Source organism: Podarcis tiliguerta, assembly GCF_965153285.1.
Source record: "Podarcis tiliguerta genome assembly, chromosome: 4".
Lineage (NCBI taxonomy): Eukaryota > Metazoa > Chordata > Lepidosauria > Squamata > Lacertidae > Podarcis > Podarcis tiliguerta.
The window spans coordinates 4,349,095-4,369,623 of record NC_139537.1 but is presented as its reverse complement, the minus strand read 5'-3'; the positions used below and the strand labels follow the sequence as shown (position 1 = coordinate 4,369,623).

Genomic DNA, 20,529 nt, shown 5'->3' with positions numbered 1-20,529 from the left:
GGTGTTCAGAGGACTTGTTGCCTCTGAATGTGAAGAGCCATCCTGGCCAGAAGCCATCAATAGGCCTCTCCTCCTCCATCAATTTGTCCAACCCTCTTTCAAAGCCATCCAAGTTGGGGGCCATCGCTGCATCTTCCAACCTCCAAGGCGGGGCCTCAGCCCCTGGGGGTGTATGAGGCCCTCCATAGCCCTCCATGTGGCCCCTTGGGACTTTCCCCAGACCATGCCCCTCACTGGTCCTGCCCTCTGCTCTCCTTGGGCGCATTTGGCTGAGCGCCATGTGCTCTTGAACTGTGATCCTGCCTCTTCCTCCTGCCTGGATGGAAAACGGGAAGAGTCACGGGTGCAGAAACCTGTAGTTCAGGTGTGGCTGGAATTTATTTATTTGGGAGATTTTTACCCCACCTTTCACCTGAAGTCCTCAAAGCACCTTTCGATGCCTCTAACACACAGCAGATGCACTCAAGAGCCCAAACAGAGACACCTTGCTTGATGAGTCCTGTGATCTCCAGTACAGACTAGCCAGACAGCTCAGTGAAGAGGCAGGACAGAGTGTCTGTCCCCACCTGCTTTTGCCAATGGAGCATATTGCTACTGAACAGAGAGGCAACTTTCTGGCTGTTTTGGCTAATCGCTGCTGATTGGTCAACTGACACTGCCTGTGTCAATTTGCCTAATTTGCATACTCTAGAGGTCACCTGCTGTGCAAAGGTAATGAGTATGTGCTTAGAGGGTGAAACTTGGATCTGGGAGACTCTGGTTCGAATCCTCACTCAGCCCATCAAGCTCACCGGGTGACCTTGGGCCAGTCCGTCATGCTCAGCCTAACCAACCTCACAGGGTTGTTGGGAGGATGAAATGGGGAGGAGGAGAACCATGCACACTACTTTGAGCTTTGGGATATAAATGTAATAAATTAAAATAAAGAGCTGCACCCTTTTCTCCATCCACTTTTTTTGCCTCCCCCCACACCTGGCATTTGACTAATAATAATAATAATAATAATAATAATAATAATAATAATTGTACCCCACCCATTTAACTGGGTTGCCCCAGCCACTCTAGGCAGCTTCCAACAAATATAAAAGAGTACTAAAACATCAGACATGAAAATCTTCCTGATCCATGACCACCTCCAGTAGGTTCCTCATGGGGCAATGTGGTCTTCAGCATGAAAACAGCTCCCAACACCTGCTCTGGAGCATGAACATGTTCTCATTAAGCACAGCAGCCTCCTTATTAACTATCCCACAGAGCTGCTTCAGTGACAGAAGAGAATCAGTGTGGTATAGTGGTGAGAGTCTGGATTAGGACCTGGGAGATCAGGGTTCAAATCCCCAATTCAGCCATGAAGCTCACTGGGTGACCTTGTGGGCCAGTCACTCTCCCTCTCAACCTAATCTACCGTATTTTTTGCTGTATAAGACTCACTTTTTCCCTCCTAAAAAGTAAATGTATGTGCGTCTTATGGAGCGAATGCAGGCTGCGCAGCTATCCCAGAAGCCAGAACAGCAAGAGGGATTGCTGCTTTCACTCTGCAGCGATCCCTCTCGCTGTTCTGGCTTCTGAGATTCAGGATATTCTTTTTCTTGTTTTCCTCCTCCAAAAACTAGGTGCATCTTGTGGTCCGGTGCGTCTTATAGAGCGAAAAATACGGTACCTCATAGGGTTCTTGTGAGGATAAGAATGAAGGGGGGGGGCAGAAATGTGTGTAGCTACCTTGAGGTCTTTGGAGAAAAGCTGGAATATAAATGTTATAAAGGATAACTAATAAACAGGAAGGCCAAGTGAAGGGAACGGTCCTGTCCTCCCCACCCCCGCCATTGGGGTAGGGGCCCTCCAAGCTCGTGCACCTAGTCTTGCTTACTCACTGGCCTACAGAGAGGGGCTGGAGCAAACACCAGTTTTGTCCTGGACCCCACAACTGGAAGACCCACATCCTGGATATGTGGGGAGATGGGGAGGCTGGGCGGCAGCACCTCGAGGAAACGCATCCCTTAGAGCAGCGGTTCTCAACCTGTGGGTCCCCAGATGTTGTTGGATTATAACTCCCATCATCCCTGAGCTCTGGCCTTGCTAGCTAGGGGTGATGGGAGTTGTAGTTCAACAACATCTGGGGACCCACTGCTTGAGAAAGGCTGCCTTAGAGTGTCAGAGGCCCCCGCTTCTGTATTGTTGTTTCCTTGATTCCTGTGTTCAGGTTTTGGGGCTGATCTCCAACGAGCCTTTGCGCCTTCACCCCTGCAGTGTTGTGAAACGCTGCTGGGCTCGCTGTCAACAGCTCAGGGCGATGGTGCATATTCTATAGCCCACTTTTCCTTTTTTTAAAAAAGCAAACCCAGATGTGTCAGTGAGCAAGAGCCAGCCTTTCCGCACCGCCTAGTCCTGGCAGAGGCGACAACACGCCTCTAACCCTCTCTGCTTTGCGACACCACGAAACCGACCCGCGGGTTCGCCAAAGCGGGCTCCTCGCTCGCTTGTTCACGCGCCACACATCCACGCTCTCTCTCTCTCTCTCTCTCTCGCTCCCTCTCTCGCTCACTCCCCCCTCCTTCTGCATGCTTCGGCAACCTGCATTAGGATCCGTTACAGCATCAGCCTTGAGAGCAGAGCAGAGCGAGCGAGCGAGAGGAGAGTACCCTAACACAGCTCCATCATTTTTTGTTCTTCGGTGGAGGCGAGCGGCGGCTGCCTCGCCCCGGGGGCCACTGGGGCGGCATCCCTGGCCACCGGCCCCTGCCTTCCCGCCCGCCCGCCCGCCCGCCTCCTCCTCTTCCTCCTTCTGGCGAGGCTGACGAAAGGATGAGGAGTCATGGGCCAAGCTTGCGGCCACTCCATCCTCTGCCGGAGCCAGCAGTACCAGCCGGCGGCATCTGACTTGTGAGTGGTTCGTCCTTCCCTCGGAGTCCCTGGCCGCCGCCAGGAGTTCGGAGACTTATGGGGAATTTGGGAGGGGGGAGGGGGAGAGGGAGGCGGACGGGACCGGAGCCGAAGGAGCCTGGCTGGCGGAGAGGCGGGGAGAGAGAGAGAGACAGAGAGGCGAAATCGGGAGGTGGAGAGAGTTGGAAAGGAATGCAGGCAGTTCGGAAATAGCAGCCAGGAAGAACAAAAGGCTTTGGAGAAAGAGAGAGATGGCGGGGAGGGGCGCGCGCGCGCACAGAAGCGCTGGGAAGAGTGATTAGACCGAGATGGGAACGCGGAGGGGGGGAGTGGAAGGGGGGTAGAGGGGGGAAAGGATGATGGAATGTGGAAGGTGAAAGAGGGGGTAAAAGGGGGGATTTAGAGGGTGTGTGTGGAGAGAAAAGTTATCCCCGCAGCTGGATGGAAAGCGTTGAGCTGGACAAAAAAAAAAAGCCAAGAGGGCTTTGCTCCCCCCTGGGTTGGTCCCTCGGCTGCAGGCACACCTGTCCAAGGTAGAAGGGAGTGGGGCGCGCGGCATCCCCCTCCCCAAGCGGTTGCCAGGGCGACGCCGAGGGATGCTGTGCTCCGCCTGCCTTAGAGCATCCCTGCATCCCACGCCGGCCGCCCTTGGGTACCTCTCGGCGAGCGCTGTCCGTGGTGCTGAAGGCGGGAGGTTGCGCGGAGCGAGGCGGAGCGCCTGCAGCGCCTGGCGAGGGGAAGGGCGAGAGGGAGGAAGCCGCTGGCTCCACATGGGCGACTTTGCCAGGTGCGGAGACACCTGAGGATGCGGCTGGGCAGGTAGCTGGGATTTCCCTCGCTGAGCTGGGCTGCTCCTTCCTCCGGGGTTGAGTCGGTGTCACTGTGATGGTCGGCTGGCCGGGTGCAAAGAAGGCAACAGTTTGGGGTGGGGGTGGATGGGGGTAAAACGGTTTTGGTCAAGTTCTGCCTTCCGTTTCCTCCAGGATATGCTGGCGCAGGGCGGGGTGGGGGACATCCTGTGAGGGAACAGGAGCCTGAAAAGGGTTCCACTGGTAAGGAGAGCTCCCCTGGTCTTGTTGATACAGGGAACCACATTCCTCAAAGTTTGGTTGCTGCTCAAAACTAGAAATGCATGGAAAGGTGAGTGTGGATTGTGAGTTATGGAAGGGCTACTTTGGATCTTGTGGGGATTCAGTCGGATTCCTCTAAGAGTGGTCATTTAATGTTTGCAAGCATTTAAAGTGACATGTCATAAAGAGTGAAAGGTGAAAGTGGTCCAGTGAGGGGCTGCAACCTTGTTGTGGTTTTAAGCTTCGCATCTCTTTCATCCAGAGCGCTGGATGGTTGGCACCATGTTGAGAAGAAGCCTCAGTTTGGTTATGACTATAAACAACGTCTCTCCACCACCCCCAGCTGGTTTTGTGTGCTCTTAAGCTAAAGGGAGGAAGACCAAGATATGGTTATTTCTGCTTAGATTGCAGTATGTGGCTTGCCTCAGAAGAGCTGCATCACTTTGATGGTCTTCACTGAAGGGCAGAGGATGGAAATGGAATACATTACTTGCTGTCCAGCGCCCTGGATCAAGAAACTTCTCCCCTCTTATCTCTAAGCTGAAGGAGCAAATGCTCTTGTGATCTTCCGTGATCTGATGGTGTGGATCGCTGTGCCAGTTGAAAAGTGGAAAGGCTCAGGCCTTTGCATGTCATGGAGTTGCACCCAGGGAGTTGCTCTGTCTCGAGTGGTGCAAATGCTCTGGTGCAAGAGTGCAAAATGGGGAGGAAGAGGGTGTGGGAAGGCACAAGTCAATGGAGTGACAGCAGCAACTCCAATCCTGAGCAGGACAAAATGCACTTCTTGCAGGGGTGCAACCACCAATGGTGATGATGATTTATTTGTTGCATTCATATCCCTCCTTTTTCTCCAAGGAGCTCAAGGTGGTGCACATGGTTTTCCCCTTCCTAATTCAACCTCCAGAACAATCCTGTGTAGTAGATTAGGCTGAGAGGCCACGACTGGCCCAAGGCCACCCAGGCCCTAGGCCTACACTCTAACCATTATGCCACACTGCCTCTTACCAAGACCCACAGGTGCAACAGAGTAGGTATTGCAGCACAAAGTACAAACAGCTGCACACCTATAGAATAAAACTAAAATCTCAGAAGTTTTCAAGTGGTTCAGATGACAATTTTCACAGATGGCTGAAGAAGAGCCCTGTGCTGCTCTGAAGCTTGGCAGCCTGCCAGCACAGCTAGTCCTCTAGAAGTAGGCAGGCAGGCAGGCCCCATTAAATGGTACCCACTGAAGACACTAATCAAAACCATCCTCACTATCCCTTCTATGCTGAACAGGCCTTCTGTTCACCTTCAAGAGCCTACTTTTTGTGCTATGCTTTGATACTTTGAGCCCACGTGAAAGTCCTAGCTTGCCTACATCTTTCAGATAATTAGGATGACTTGCACATTGTGGAAAATATGATGTGAGAAATGGGGGCATATCATGGTCAAGTCTCTGGCAGCCATGCTAAGGGTTGTGGGAGTTGCACAAAAACCCGTTGTGTGACCCACCGTGCTAATGATGTCACCACTGCTCTTCCGCTATTTACATAGGTCACGTAAACCAGCTGCTCTGCTTGTAGACTCTTGTAAAGCCTTTAGGCGAAGTAGGTATGGTGTCCTATATATATATGAATATATAAGAGCAAAACACACAGCCAGGGAATAAATAGAAACACATCAGACTGTTAAAACGACAGCTAAACTTCAAGAACCAGTTCAGCTCATGCATATATGAAGTCATCTCACTAGGCAATTTGGGGCAAGGTGTCATCAGCGCGCTGACGATGCCCAGATCTCTTTCTCTGTAGCATCTTAATCACAAGAGGCTGTGCAAGGCTTGGAACGGTGCCTGGACTCAGTGATGGCTGAACGAGGGCCAGTAAACAGATTTTGAATCCTGGCGTGATGGAGGCACTGTGGGAGGATAGTTCCTGAGTCCGGATAATTGGTCCATTGTCCTACGGTCGATCCTGTAGGAGTTGTGTGGCCAAAGCATACAACATGGGCTCAAAAGCTAGCTATGGGGAGCACATGGCTCCCATGTTGCAAAAGCTCCACTGGTGACCTGTCTGTTTTGAGGCACAATTCCAAGTGCTGCTATGACCTATCAAGCCCTTTAAGGCTTAAGTCCAGGCTATCTGAAAGACCGTATTCCCTCATATGAACCTACCTGGGCTCTGAGGAAGCCCTTCTCTTGGTCCCACCATTCTCAGAGGGACATTTGATGAGGATGTGGAAGAGGGTCTCCTCAGTGGTGGCTTCTCCCAAACAACTTTGGAACTTTCTCCCTAGAGAAGCCAGACTGGCTCCTTCCTGGTTTTCCTTCTACCAACAGGTGAAGGCAGTTTTATTCCAGCAGGTCTTTGGGAACTGACTGCATTTTGAGGAAAGGGAGTTTAAAGAGTGCTGTGCTGATTTTTATTATCTGTACTTAAATAGATTTTTAAAAATATATTGTTTTAATTCTTTTAACGGTACTGTTTGATGTATTTTAAGCTATTTGTGTTTTACTTGTGTGGTTATGGCCTGTGGAAGCTGCCTTGAGACCTGGTTTGGAAGAAAGCTGAGATATTATTATTATTATTATTATTATTATTATTATTATTATTAGCTTTGAGGAGGTGCTCTCTCTTGGCAGAAAGTAGTGTTGGCATAAAGGTGTTATAAGAGGCTCATGAATTATGATCCTCAGACAGCAGCAAAAGTGTGTCTTCTTGGCAGATTTATACTGAAACTGACACTCATACGGATCTTAATAGAGGGATAATCTTCATGGAACACGCATGCAACATCAAAATATAGACATCCATTGCTGCAATGGGGAGCAGCCCGGCAACAAATGTCTACATTTCTTTGGTTTGAGAGAATTAGCTAATTTATTCTAACCATGACTAAACTCTCTCACACACAAAACATACAGACGAGGAGAGGCATAGGTGGCTCTCAGACCACCTCCTTAAATCTGCTCTTTTCTGGGCTAGACATCCCCAACCCCTTCAACCATTCCTCATAGGGCTTAGTTTCCAGACCTTTCATCATCTTGACCCCCTGCCTCTGCGCACTTTCTAGCTTGTCCACCCCCTTCTTAAACTGTGGGGCAGGGCGAGGTTTTAGTCTCACGAGGAGAGGGCCCATCTCTCTAGGCTCCTCCCTGCTCCCTCCAAATGTTGGAGTGCCTTGCTCACTTTCTGTGCACAAGCCTTGAGGCCATCGGTGCAACTCGTTTGGTGTCTCTTTTGCACGATGCTGCCAGTCTCCCTGCCTTGCAGATGAGAACCCCCTGGAACCATTTTCAAGAATCGTATGCCGGCTGCTGAAGCAGGGTGTCTCCCCGGCTCTTGCAGCCAGCAGCCTGGCAATATTAAATATCCAGCCCGAGGTGTTTTGTGCTCTGAGTCTTGATCTGCTTATTTACCCCCAGCGGCTGCTGGATGGAAGTAGGTCACACTGCTTGAGTTGGATCGTGTCTTCCTCTGCACTCATTGCATGGTCATTGCAGGGACATCCAACAATTGCTCCATTGACTGGCTTTTTGTCCCCACTTAGTAAACTCTTTCTTTCTTCCTCTCCTTTTCTTTCTGTATATTTATTTACTTATCACGTTTCTATACTTATCACGGCATAGGACCCTCGTACCTACGGGACCGCCTCTCCCGGTCTGCCCCAGGGAGGACCTTAAGGTCCATAAATAGCAACACCCTAGAGGTCCCAGGCCCTAAGGAAGTCAGATTAGCCTCAACCAGAGCCAGGGCCTTTTCAGTACTGGCCCCAACTTGGTGGAACGCTCTGTCTCATGAGACCAGGGCCCTGAGGGATCTGATTTCTTTCCGCAGGGCCTGTAAGACAGAATTGTTCCACCTGGCCTTTGGCTTGGAATCAACTTGATCCCCTCCCCCTCTTTCCTTTTTCCATTCTCCTTCTATGATGGAACTCCTAGTTGGGGACTTCCCTGGCTTTTTTTCTGGCCCACGTAGGACCAGTCTGGATAGTTGGCCTTGGTGAAGACTTGACGTTTTCATCCCCAAAAAGTTTTTGATTTGAGTTTCTACTGAAATGAGGCTGCATTTTAATGTTGCATTTTAATCTTGTTTTTAAGTTGTATTTTAATCAATTGTTTTTATACCTGGTGTTAGCCGCCCTGAGCCCGGTCTTGGCTGGGAAGGGCAGGGTATAAATAAAATTTATTATTATTATCCCACCTTTTCCTCCAGGGAACCTAGGGGGGGGGGTCACATGGTTCTCTTCACAACATCCCTGTGAGGTAGGTCAGGCTGTATGGCCACGGCTGCCCCTCCAGGTCCACCCAGTCAGCTTCATCACCAAATGAGAATTAGAACCCTGGCCCAGTGGCGTAGCGTGGGTGGTCAGCACCCGGGGCAAGGCAAGTAATTTGCGCCCCCCCCCGCTGCACTGTCCCTCCCCCAGATAGTCCCTCGCTCTCTCTCCGCACCGCACGCCTGGCACCCTCCCCTCCACAGTGGGCGGCGACCCAGCGGCTTGGATCGGATTCGCACAGCCAGCACTGCAGTGAGAGAGAGTGAGTGAGCCAGGTAGGGGCAGAGAGCTGCGAGTGCGAGCGCGCCCCCAGATGTTGCGCCCGGTGCGGCCGGCCCCCCCTGCACCCCCCACGCTACGCCACTGCCCTGGCCTCCCATGGTCATAGTTCCCATTTCATCATCACAACAACCCTGTGAGGTAGGGCAGGCTGAAAGGGAGCCACTGGTCCAAGTTGACCCAGTGAGTTTTATGGCCAAGAGGGAATCTGAACCCTGTTCTCCCAGGTCCTATTCTGACACCGCTGCATCATAATTTTCTGTGGGCCCATGTGGACCCCTACCTACCAACAGAGAAGAGGACACTTAACCTGAAAAAGTAGGGCACGGTGTTCTCCATTAGCCTTAAGGTTGTTGCAGACCCAGGCAGTACAGATGCCTGATTTACCCAGGAGTAAAGTTTCATACAATGGTTTTGCTTGGTCATCTCTGTTCATGAAAACGTGGCGTCATTTGTTTAATTATTATTTTTTTGCAATTAACTCTAATGCATGGTGAAGGTTAGGATCTGTATCATGCCATAAGGCTTGTCCACATTTACCACTTGGAATCATAAAGTTGGAAAAGAACTTAAGGATCATCTAGTCCAACCCTCTGCAATGAGGAATATGCAAGGATCGAACCTGCAACCTTGGTATTATCAACACCGTGCTCTAACCAACAGAGCTATCCAGGCTCCCTTGATCTCTTCATCATCTGTAAGAACATAAGAGCCTTCTGGATCAGGCTGGTGGCTCATCTAGTCCACCATCCTCTTCTCACAGTGGCCAACCGGATGCCTGTCGGAAACCCCCCAAGCAGGATTCAAACACAAGGGCATCTCTATCCTCCTGTGGTTTCCAGCAACCGAGATTCAGAAGCAGACTGTGGAGGGCAGAGCATTGTCATCAATAGCCCCTTCCTCCTCCATGAATTTCTCCCATCCTCTTTTTTTTTTTAAAAAATATTTTTTATTAGGAATTTCAGCATAACAATTTATCAAAAACATATCGTCCTCATTCCCCCCCTTTTCCCTCCCCAAGAGAAACCCACCCTCCCGCCCCCACCCGGACTTCCCTCAGCTCCTCTCTCTGGTTTTTCAGCACACATTATTCTCTGCATATTATAAAATTGTAAAAATCCTTAAATTATCTGTCTGTATGTTGCCAATAATAAATTTGTGATTGTTTATTCAAAACCTGCCACGGAGGCCAGTTCATTTTGTTGTTTCTTTAGCTACTTTGTTAAAGTTTCCCATTCTTCTTTAAAGTCACAGTTGTCCTTTTCACGCAGTTTGTGCGTCAGTTTCGCCAGTTCCACATAGTCCATCAATTTCTCTTACCACAGTTCTTTGGTCGGGATTTCTTCGTTCTTCCATCCTTGTGCTATTAAGACTCTTGCCGCCATTGTCGCATACATGAATATGTTCTTCAATTTCCTTGGCAGGTCTTTTCCTACAATCCCTAACAAAAATGCTTCAGGCTTTTTTACAAATTTTAATTGGAACATTTTCTTCAATTCATTGTATATCATTTCCCAGAATTTTTTAATTTCACCTCACATATGATTTTATCACACTCCCTTCTTTTTCCTTACATTTCTAACATATGCTTGAACCGGTTTTGAACCCATCCTCTTTTAAGCCATACAAATTGGTGTCCCTCACAGCCTCCTGTGGGAGGGAGTTCCGTAGTCTAACCATGCAATTTCTTTATCTGTCCTGAATTTCCCAGCATTCAGCTTCATTAGGTGCCCATGAGTTCACACACAGCCTCACAGAAGTCTGCTTTGAAGATGCATCCTTCTATTGATATAGACACATCCTTGATATTCTGACAATCCCTTCATTTCTTCCTCTCTCTGCTTGACTGACGGGATGAGAGAGAGAGGGAGAGAGAGAGAGAGAGAGAAGAGAGAGGAACATCTGTGGGATGGGATGCTGAAATATCGGTTGACATGGTGTGATAAAAGGAACATAATATCAAGGCAGCTTATCATGTATTTATGCAGCATGGAGGCACATCTTATCAGAGCAATTATGCTTAATAAATGAGTTGCAAGACAACAGAGACCCCAGAGTGAATAATTGCCTTATTGGGCCATACCCAGAGCTAGTTTAAGGCTTGACTGCCTCGCTTACGTAGGAAACTGCAAATTCACCAGAACGCAAGTGATGGAAATGCATCTCCTTCAAGCTTTCAAGGGTGTTTTTTTTTGGGGGGGGGGAACAGTTACTGTCCCATACTTGGTTCACAGGCCGTGACTGACAGCGTGTCAAAAACCCCAGAGGGGTTTTCCTAGAATAGAAAAAGAGGAAAACGGGATCCTTTTGTGTCTGCTCTGCCTGTGACATTGCAAAGCCGCCTGGGTACGGAGGGAGGCCAAAATGTCTCCCACAGGCCTCAGGGTGATTTCGGTCTGTGAACAGAGTACAGAGGACTGACAAAAGATTTTTTTAAAAAGCCAAATGTCCAAAGAAGAACATGGTCTAAGCCCAAATAAGGAACCCTGGAAGAAAAAGGAAGTGTTTAGAATTTTTTAGTTTAGAGAAAAGGCAAGTACGGTGATACCTTGGTTCTCAAATTTAATCCGTTCCGGAAGTCTGTTCCAAAAATCAAAGTGTTCCAAACTCAAGGCACGCTTTCCCAAAATGCAGAACGGGTTAATCCGTTCCAGACTTTTAAAAACAACCCCTAAAACAACGATTTAACATGAATATTACTAATTGACAAGTCCATTGATCCATAAAATGAAAGCAATAAATAATGTACTGCTCTATAAAATAAATAAAACAATATTGTAGATGATGAAAATTAAAATTATTATTTTTTATTAGCTGCACTGAAGATAGTCATTGTTTGGATGGGGGGGGGGGGGGCTTTTATCGATTTCTGCAGTCACACAATCAATCAATCAATCAATCAATCAATCAGTAGCTGCACTGGGATCCACACAGCCACAACAACAAATTAACTGAAAAAGCCTTGAAACAAAAACACGCAAAATAAATAGCAAAAACAAAAGCACCAAATATAAGCTCCAAATTTCACCCCAGAAGACTGCAATCGGAGACAGAAGGCTTGAATTACGATGGGTGGGACACAAATTAGCAGCGCAACAGGAAACACAGGGGGACGAAAAATGGGGCACGTTCAGCTTCCAAAAAAAGTTCAAAAACCGGCACACTTACTTCTGGTTTTGCAGTGTTCTGGTTCCAAGTTATTCGTGAACTAAGCTGTTTGAAAACCAAGGTACCACTGTAACAGGTGACAGAAAAGAAATATATAAAATTATACATGGCATGGAGAAAGTGAATAGAGAAACATCTATCTATCTATATCTATCATCTATCTATCTATCTATCATCTATCTATCTATCTATCTATCTATCTATCTAACATCTATCTATCATCTATCTATCTATCTATCTATCTATCTATCTATCTATCATCTATCTATCTATCATCTATCTCTATCTATCTATCTATCTATCTATCTATCTATCTATCTATCTATCATCTATCTATCTATCATCTATCTATCTATCATCTATCTATCTATATCTATCTATCTATCATCTATCTATCTATCATCTATCTATCTATCTATCTATATCTATCATCTATCTATATCTATCTATATCATCTATCATCTATCTATCTATCTATCTATCTATCTATATCATCTATCTATCTATCTATCAATCATCTATCTATCTATCATCTATCTATCTATCTATCTATCTATCCATCTATCTATCTATCATCTATCTATCTATCATCTATCTATCTATCATCTATCTATCTATCTCTATCTATCTATCATCTATCATCTATCTATCTATCTATCATCTATCATCTATCTATCTATCTATCTATCTATCTATCTATCTATCTATCATCTATCTATCACCTATCTATCTATCTATCTATCTATCTATCTATCTATCTATCATCTATCTATCTATCATCATCATTATCTATCTATCTATCATCTATCTATCTATCTATCTATCTATCTATCTATATCTATCATCTATCTATCATCTATCTATCTATCTATCTATCTATCTATCTATCTATCTATCTATCTATCTCTATCTATCTATCTATCTATCTATCTATCATCTATCTATATCTATCTATATCTATCTATCTATCTATCTATCTATCTATCTATCATCTATCTATCATCATCTATCATCTATCTATCATCTCATAACACTAGAATTCATGGGCATCCAATGATGATGAATGCGGAACGATTCGGGAAAGATAGAAAGAAGTCATTCTTCACACAATACGTAGATACACTGTGGAACTCCCTCCCACAGAAGGCAGTGATGGCCACCAACATGGATGGATTCAAAAGAGGATTAAATTTGCAGAATCACAGAGTTGGAAGGGACCCTGAGGGTCATCTAGTCCAACCCGCTGCAATGCCGGAATCTCAACTAAAGGATCCATCTAACCTCTGCTTAAAAACCTCCAAGAAAGGAGAGTCCACAAGGTGGTGGGCTCTCCTTCCTTGGAGGATTTTAAGCAGAACCTGGGTGGCCATCTGTCTTGCATGCTTGAGTTGAGATCCCTGCATTGTAGCGGGTTGGACTAGATGACCCTCGGGGTTCCTCCCAACTCTACAATTTTATGGTTCTGTGTGCCTTTGCAGCTGGAGATTTGCATTGTGCTGTGCATGAGGGTGGGGAGAATAAAAAGGAGACCCATAGCCTTGGCTTCACTGTCAGTCTGTGATTCCAGCCCTCAATCACTGCCTCTTAGCTAACCCTGCAGTTTTGTCCCTCCGTGGGGGACATTTTCCTCCCTGATTATCTGGTTATCCAAGTGTTTTATTGCTCTGGCATCTAAGCAAATGCACAACGCTGCCTCTTCCGGATGGCGCAGAGGCCGCCGAAAGAGCGGAGGCACAGCACGCAGCGTTGGGGGACGGCAGCCCCCCGTCTTTTGCAGAAAAGACCTGTGTTTGGATTTCCAAAACACGACGGGATAGGGATATTTCTGCAAGGCCTTTGCGCGCGCATTTCCGCTGCGAGAAATGCACGGCAGCCTCCGCAATGGGGCTCTCTTCATGAAACAGGAGGGGGAAACAATGGGGTTTATTATTTGCAATGGGCTGCCCTTCCCGGCCTCTGAGGCCGTGGTCGTCATTCCACCACCGAATGCCAGGCACGGGTTACAATTGTGGTGTTCATGTCAGCTGGCTTCAGAAGCTGCCTCTGCCTACGGACATTTTTAGTAGCAAGACCAGCACTTTTGAGATGCACACTTGACCGCTGTCGATGCAAGCTAGAATTGCGTCAGCTTTCACCCCTGCTGCTTCATGCTGCTGGGCTTAAATCTGGGAGGGGGCTCTGCTGAGACCTTCTTGCTCATACCCACCCACCCCACTCTGGGCTAGCCCTAACACATTCCAACTGTTCCCATTTCCCCAGGTTCCTGTGTGATATCTTGTCTGCTGTGCCACATGAAATGCTGCCCCTGTTTTGGCCTTGTTAAAAAATGTGATGCCTTTGTCAGGAGTTCAGCCTACACTTGAGAAAGGACCCTGGCAGAGACACATGCCCAACTGGCATGTTCTCTCCCTCCTGGTCAATAGTTCGGGAGCTTCCAAAGCTTTCTTCAGCCCACAGCGACCGATGCCAACAGACACCGGCACACTTAGGGATCCGCAGAGTTTGCGCACCTTTCGCGCGACAGACCTCAGCAACTCAGCATTTTGGCTAATCTACTTTATTTACATATAAACACACACAGAGCACTGCAACATGGCTCCCTCTCTCTCTAGCATCAGACAGCAAAGAGAAAAAGAACAAAGGACAATAGTCCCACTTCACGGAACACAGGAACACAAACATCCCGTCTCCGTCACTTTCCACTCTGTGGAGTCAAAACACATACCGTCATGTGATAGACAACAATCCCATGACTACAATCATGGAGCAGGAATTTTAACAGCCTTGTGAGTGACTTGGTATCTCTCAGGGTCCAATTCCTTTGCCCCCTGGATTCCTAGAAGTTAAACAACATGCCTCACTTCTTTCTTTCCTTTTAAAATATTTTTATTAAAGTTTTCTTGGTTTGCAAAGGTGTGTGCAATGTCTCTTTTTTCAAGTTACATTTTCCACAGGTCAGTTTCATTTGTTGAAACATTAGGGATACATTAGGAAGAAAAGGGGGGGGGAGAGGTGGAGGGGGGAAAGGTGAGGGGTGAGTGTCGGGAGGCGATGTTTCTAATTTGCTTAACGTATGTGTGGGTTTTTGTGCCAGTGTCGTTTGTGAGGGTTCTCTATGCTATTTGCTTGTGTTCCTTTGGTGGCGAGAGAAATTGGGGTTGGCATAGGGTGCGGTTGCTTGTTTGCGATTGGCAGTAGTGAACTTTCTTTTCATGTGTGAGTGGGGCGGGTGGGTGTCTTTGAATCAGCCATATTGATTCGTATGCTGGAGGTGGATCTTGTAGAGTTCATGCTCATAGAACTGTAGATCGGGAATGTTATGTACTGAGTTGAATAGGATCCAGAATGCAGCAGTCTGATTGGTCCACAGGAGCCACCCAATCCAGCTCCAGGTGGAAGTGAATCCGCAACCTGATTGGCCTACAGGTGAATCCTGGAATTAGCCAATCACGTGGGGCCCATTGTGTAAATAATGTATATAAAGCAGACATTCTGGGGGAACTTCCATTCCTCCTCACCACTATGAGCTGAATAAAAAGCAGGAAATCCAATCTCAACTCAGAGTATATTTCAGGGAAGAAGAAGAGGAGTTTGGATTTGATATCCTGCTTTATCACTACACGAAGGAGTCTCAAAGCGGCTCACACTCTCCTTTCCCTCCCCCCCCCCAACAAACACTCTGTGGGGTGAGTGGGGCTGAGAGACTTCAGAGAAGTGTGACTGGCCCAAGGTCACCCAGCAGCTGCATGTGGAGGAGCCGAGATGTGAACCCAGTTCAACAGATTACGAGACTACCGCTCTTAACTACTACACCATGCTGGGACCCAAAGAGTCATCTAGTCCAACCCCCTGCAATGTATGGGGGTTTCATTTACACTCCCAATCCCCCCCCCCAGGAACTTAAGGGCTTAAGGTGCTCAAACACACAATTTCATTTATATCCCACTTTCTCCAAGGAGCTCCAGGGGGCATATGCTGTTCCCCACAACAACCGTGTGAAGCAGACTAGGTTGAGGGGAAATGACTGGCCCAAGACCACCAAGGGAGCTTCATAGCTGAGCAGGGATTTGAACCCCAGTCTCTCCCAGGTCCTAGTCTGACACTCTAACCGCAACACTATGCTGGCTCTGATAATCCACCCTACTGATAATACAACTATATATATATTGCTGTGGTCTTGAAAGACCTACACTGACTCCCAGGACGTTTCTGAGCACAATTCAAAGTGTTGGTGCTGACCTTGAAAGCCCTAAACGGCCTCGGTCCAGTATATCTGAAGGAGCGTCTCCACCCCCATCGTTCTGCCTGGACACTGAGGTCCAGCTCCGAGTGCCTTCTGGCAGTTCCCTCATTGCGAGAAGCGAGGTCACAGGGAACCAGGCAGAGGGCCTTCTCAGTAGTGGCGCCCGCCCTGTGGAACGCCTTCCCACCAGATGTCAAAGAGAAAAACAACTCCCAGACTTTTAGAAGACATCTAAAGGCAGCCCTGTTTAGGGAAGCTTTTAATGTTTCATAGACTATTGTATTTTAATATTTTGTTGGAAGCCGCCCAGAGTGGCTGGGGAAACCCAGCCAGATGTGCAGGGTATAAATAATAAATTATTATTATTATTATTATTATTATTATTATTATGGCACAGACACTGCAGCTGCGGAGGCATGTTTTGAAGTGTGGCTGCCTATTGTCAGCCAGCGATGTTTTCCTGCTGCATCTTTAGCCACCTTGTCTTTTGAATTGGTGGAAGACAGGCTATTATCAGAGGCAATGACTCCCGCAAATCGAGAAGAGGAGAGCCTTTGGCGATGGGAGGGAGCTGTCAGCATTGACCTGGGAACAGGGGCACTGCAAGCATGACTCTGTTTCCGCAGGGAAACACGGGCGCGCTTGGGATGTTAGCTCCACAGGGAGGTTCCTGGTGTACTCATAGAATCGTAGAGTTGTACGGGAATTGCATTTAAACAACTCCTGATCTTCCAACCTCCATTTAAAAACCTCTAGTGAAACAGAGCCCACCACTTTTGAACAGCTCTTAACTGTCAGATGGCTTTTCCTGATGTTTAGTCAGACCAATGGCTCCAAGTTGCAAGAAAGGAGATTCCTACTACAGTGGTACCTCGGGTTAAGAACTTAATTTGTTCTGGAGGTCCGTTCTAACCTGAAACTGTTCTTAACCTGAAGCACCACTTTAGCTAATGGGGCCTCCCACTGCTGCCGCACGATTTCTGTTCTCATCCTGAAGCAAAGTTCTTAACCCGAGGTAATATTTCTGGGTTAGTGGAGTCTGTAACCTGAAGCGTCTGTAACCTGAGGTACCACTGTAAACATCAGGAACAACTTTCTGGCAGTAAGAGCTGTTCAAAAGGGGAACGGTCTCCCTTGGGAGATGGTGGGGTTTCCTTCCTTGGGGGGTTTTAAACAGAGGGTGGGTGGCTGTCAGGGATGCTTTAGGTGAGATTCCTGCATAGCAGGGGGCTGGACTAGATGACTTCTTGAGGTCCCTTCCAACTCTGTGATTCTGTGCAGACGTGGCATCGCAGCCACCCCTCGTCTACCTCCGTTTTAGTCCCACTCTTAAAATACAGGCCTAACTTTCACAAGACAATAGGTGCTTTATTTCAGCGGCAAGTTTCCAACCAGCCTGTTTTTATTAAACCTCCTCGTAACGGAGGCTCCACCGTCTCCCTCGAGGGCTCTCGGAAGCAAGAACATAACTTAACGTCTACCTTGTTGCAATTTAAACCCATTCTTGGCTTCCCTTTGGTTGCCATGGAGAGTGTTTGTGGCACACACACACACAGAGCGCATTGTTCAAAGATCTATCGGTTCATGTGGCTTGGAAGGAACCCCATATTTCATTTTGTCCAACGCCAGTCCACAAAGCATGTCTCATATGCCAGCCCAGTTTCCTTTATATGCAGCCTACACCTGTGAGACTTTTAACAGGTGCTCAACTGGTAGACATTAAGCAAAGAAAGGCTTCTGCACCAGCTTGCATTGAAGCTAAGAAAAATAAAAGACCGATTTTGTGTGTGGATCAGGCTGCTGTCGAAGGGGCAGGGACGGAGCCAGGTTGTTGTTGTTTTTTAGCCTCTCCTGCTGAAAGAACAGAGCAAAGGAAGCACATCTAGGTCAGCATTGCAGACACTGACTGGCAGGCTCTCTCTCCAGGATTTCAGCCAGAGGTGTCCCCCAGACCTACTGGAGATGGTGGGGCTTGAACCTGGGACCTCTTGGACACAAAGCAGATGCTCTCCTCACTGAGATACACTCCCTGTGCTCAGGGCTAAAACGCTTTGCTACTAGGGGACTCTTGGAGAGGAGAAGTGCACTCTAGTATTTTTATTTATTAATGCATTAATTTGGAGGTTTAAAGTACTTATTTGTACTGAGTAGGTCTGACACCTGATTTGAAGGAATGTCTCCTTATTTGACATTACATTTTAACGTTACTCAATTGCAGGAGGGCTGGACTAGTTGGCCTTTGAGGGTCCCGACTCTACAACTCCATGATTCTAAAGAAGGGACTGTTCCTTTAAATAAGGAACAGGTGGGATGGGGAGCCTATTTACATTCTTCTCTTCTTCCAAAGAGCTCAAGACAGCATACACAGCCTCGTTTTTTACTATTTCAGTCACCCAGTGAGGTCACTTATACCTAGTGGAAGCCCCACAGCTGTGGAATGTAATACATAAGTAGCAGTCAAATACAACATTCCTTGTTTTCCTAGAGTGGACATGTGGGGGAATGTTTGGTCCAGCCAGTTGAAGCTTCCTGTTTCCTCCTGGCTGGGACATCCTTCTTTTGCATGTGACTAGAGGTGGGTGTGACCTTACCTGTCCAGGTAATAAAAGGACGAGTCATGCAGCACACACACACTCTCTCTCTGACTTCCTCCATCATTGGAGCAGCTTTTTAGCTAGAAATGCTCTATTGGCTTTCAGACAACAGAGGACACTGGAATTATCCCCATATGTGATAGATCCACATGTATATACTTTGTAACTAAGTCTGCCTTCAGGGATCCAACTGTGAACTGATGTGAGTAAACTACTTTTAGATACTTTAAACAAGATTGTAGCATGTTTATTCTTTTATGAGGGATATAAGGGAACTTACCAGGAACCTAATAGTGAGAGGCTTAAAAAACCCTGCAACCAGCTATTCGCTGTGCGTTTAAAAAGGGGAATGTGAACCTCTGCTAAGTAAAGGAACTTGCTAGCGCAAGTCAGGAAGGATATTAATAAACAATATACCCTCTCCTGCCTCCCTGAACATTCCCACAATAGCTGGATGTGGATCTGAACCTGGGATTCTGCAGGCACTGTCTTTGTTGTGACACACAAGAGAGCTCACCCCCTGACGGTATGGTCAGCTTTTCCCAACCTGGGGAGACAATGGAAGACAGAACACTTTTGCAAGTGAAGTCAACCTGTTGGAAAGTTTCAGCGCCTGCTATGGCTGTAGAGACAGATACAGGAGGGACATGTTTTGTTGCAGCTGGGGCAGATGAAGGCGTCTGGTTGTACTGCTGCGTTTCTTCTCTCTGCACTCCTCCCGGAGGTCATTCCTCCCCTGGTCACTGCTATGAATGCATGACCTGTCTGTCTCTGAGCACTGCAGTCGTCTGCAAGGGATTCCCAAAGGGCAGGGCTGATGTTGCCAGCCTTCATGATACATTTGGAGACATTCCAACTAAACCTTAGGGAAAACGTTCCAAAGATAAGGGCTGTTCAGCAGGGAGACAAACTCGCTCGGAGGGTGCTGGACTCTCCTTCCTTGGAGGTTTCTCAGCAGAGATTGGACGGCCACCTGTCAGGGATTCTTCCGCTGTGATTCCTGCATTGCAGGGGGGTGGACTGGATTGCACCTGGGGTCCCTTCCAACCAGCACTGTCTTTAGCATATGCAAAGTTCTGCCCAGTGCCTCCAAATTTAGTTTAGCCCCCAAATTAACTTTTACTATGCTTATGTCAAACACCACGCTTACGCCTTATCTCTTGTTCACAAAAGAAGAGAGGAAAAAGAAACAAACCTTTTTATTTGCTCATTTATTTACAATGCACTTATACTTAAGTATACAACACCACAACACTTAAACTTATAAGTATTGTTTAGGCACCTACTTAGGAGAAACACCAGTCGTGTCAAAGGGCCACTAACCCCGCAGCTGAATAGCAGCTCAATACAATACGTAACATAATATTTTGATGTAAGAGTTAATTCTGCGTGCACGGTGCCGTTGTGAATGACAAGCGCCGTCGTTGAGTCTGACAAGTGCCGCTGCTGGGGCGGCGCGTCTTTGGTAAATGAGCGCACAAAGTCGAAAGTCCTTTAGTGAAACAGTAGGTATACATTTTGGTAATACCTAGGTATACAGTCATACCTCATGTTACGTTTGCTTCAGGTTGACCGTTTTCAGGTTGCGTCCCGCGGCGACCTGGAAGTACCAGAAAGGGTTACTTCCGAGTTTCGCCACTCGCACATGCGCAGATGTGCAAAATGATGTCACGCACATGCGCAGAAGTGACAAATCGTGACCCGTGCACGCGCAGATGCACAGATGAGGGTTGCGTTCTGCTCATGTTGTGAACGGGCCTCTGGAACGGATCCTGTTCACAACCAGAGGTACCACTGTATATGTATTTTGTTTTTCTAGCTTGATCAAAATTATTTATTACTTCATAACAGGTAGATAGTTAAGAGCTTAGGCGGCTTCAGCGGGGGGTGCCTGGCACCCACCAGAATTCGGCGCCCGGGTGCCCCGCACCCCTTGCACCCCCGGGTAAAGACGGCCCTGCTTCCAGCTCTACAGTCCTATGGTTCTATGACTTGGGAAGCAATGGGTTCAAACCTGTTGAGAAAATGAATTTGA

At 47.4% G+C, this 20,529-nt stretch overlaps 1 protein-coding gene across 2 annotated transcripts in view; it reads left to right on the top strand.

Moving 5' to 3' along the window:
- Positions 1-2,518: 2,518 nt before the first annotated feature.
- The window catches only part of PDE2A (phosphodiesterase 2A), a 385,285-nt gene continuing 367,274 nt past the window's right edge, over positions 2,519-20,529 (top strand). The window contains exon 1 of one of the 2 annotated variants that reach the window (XM_083436263.1): positions 2,519-2,880. In XM_083436263.1, coding sequence (XP_083292389.1) covers positions 2,813-2,880 — 68 coding nt within the window. In that variant the 5' untranslated portion in view covers positions 2,519-2,812. Of the gene's footprint in view, positions 2,881-3,670; positions 3,700-20,529 lie in introns of those variants that run through there. The other variant, XM_083436265.1, reaches the window with a different exon arrangement.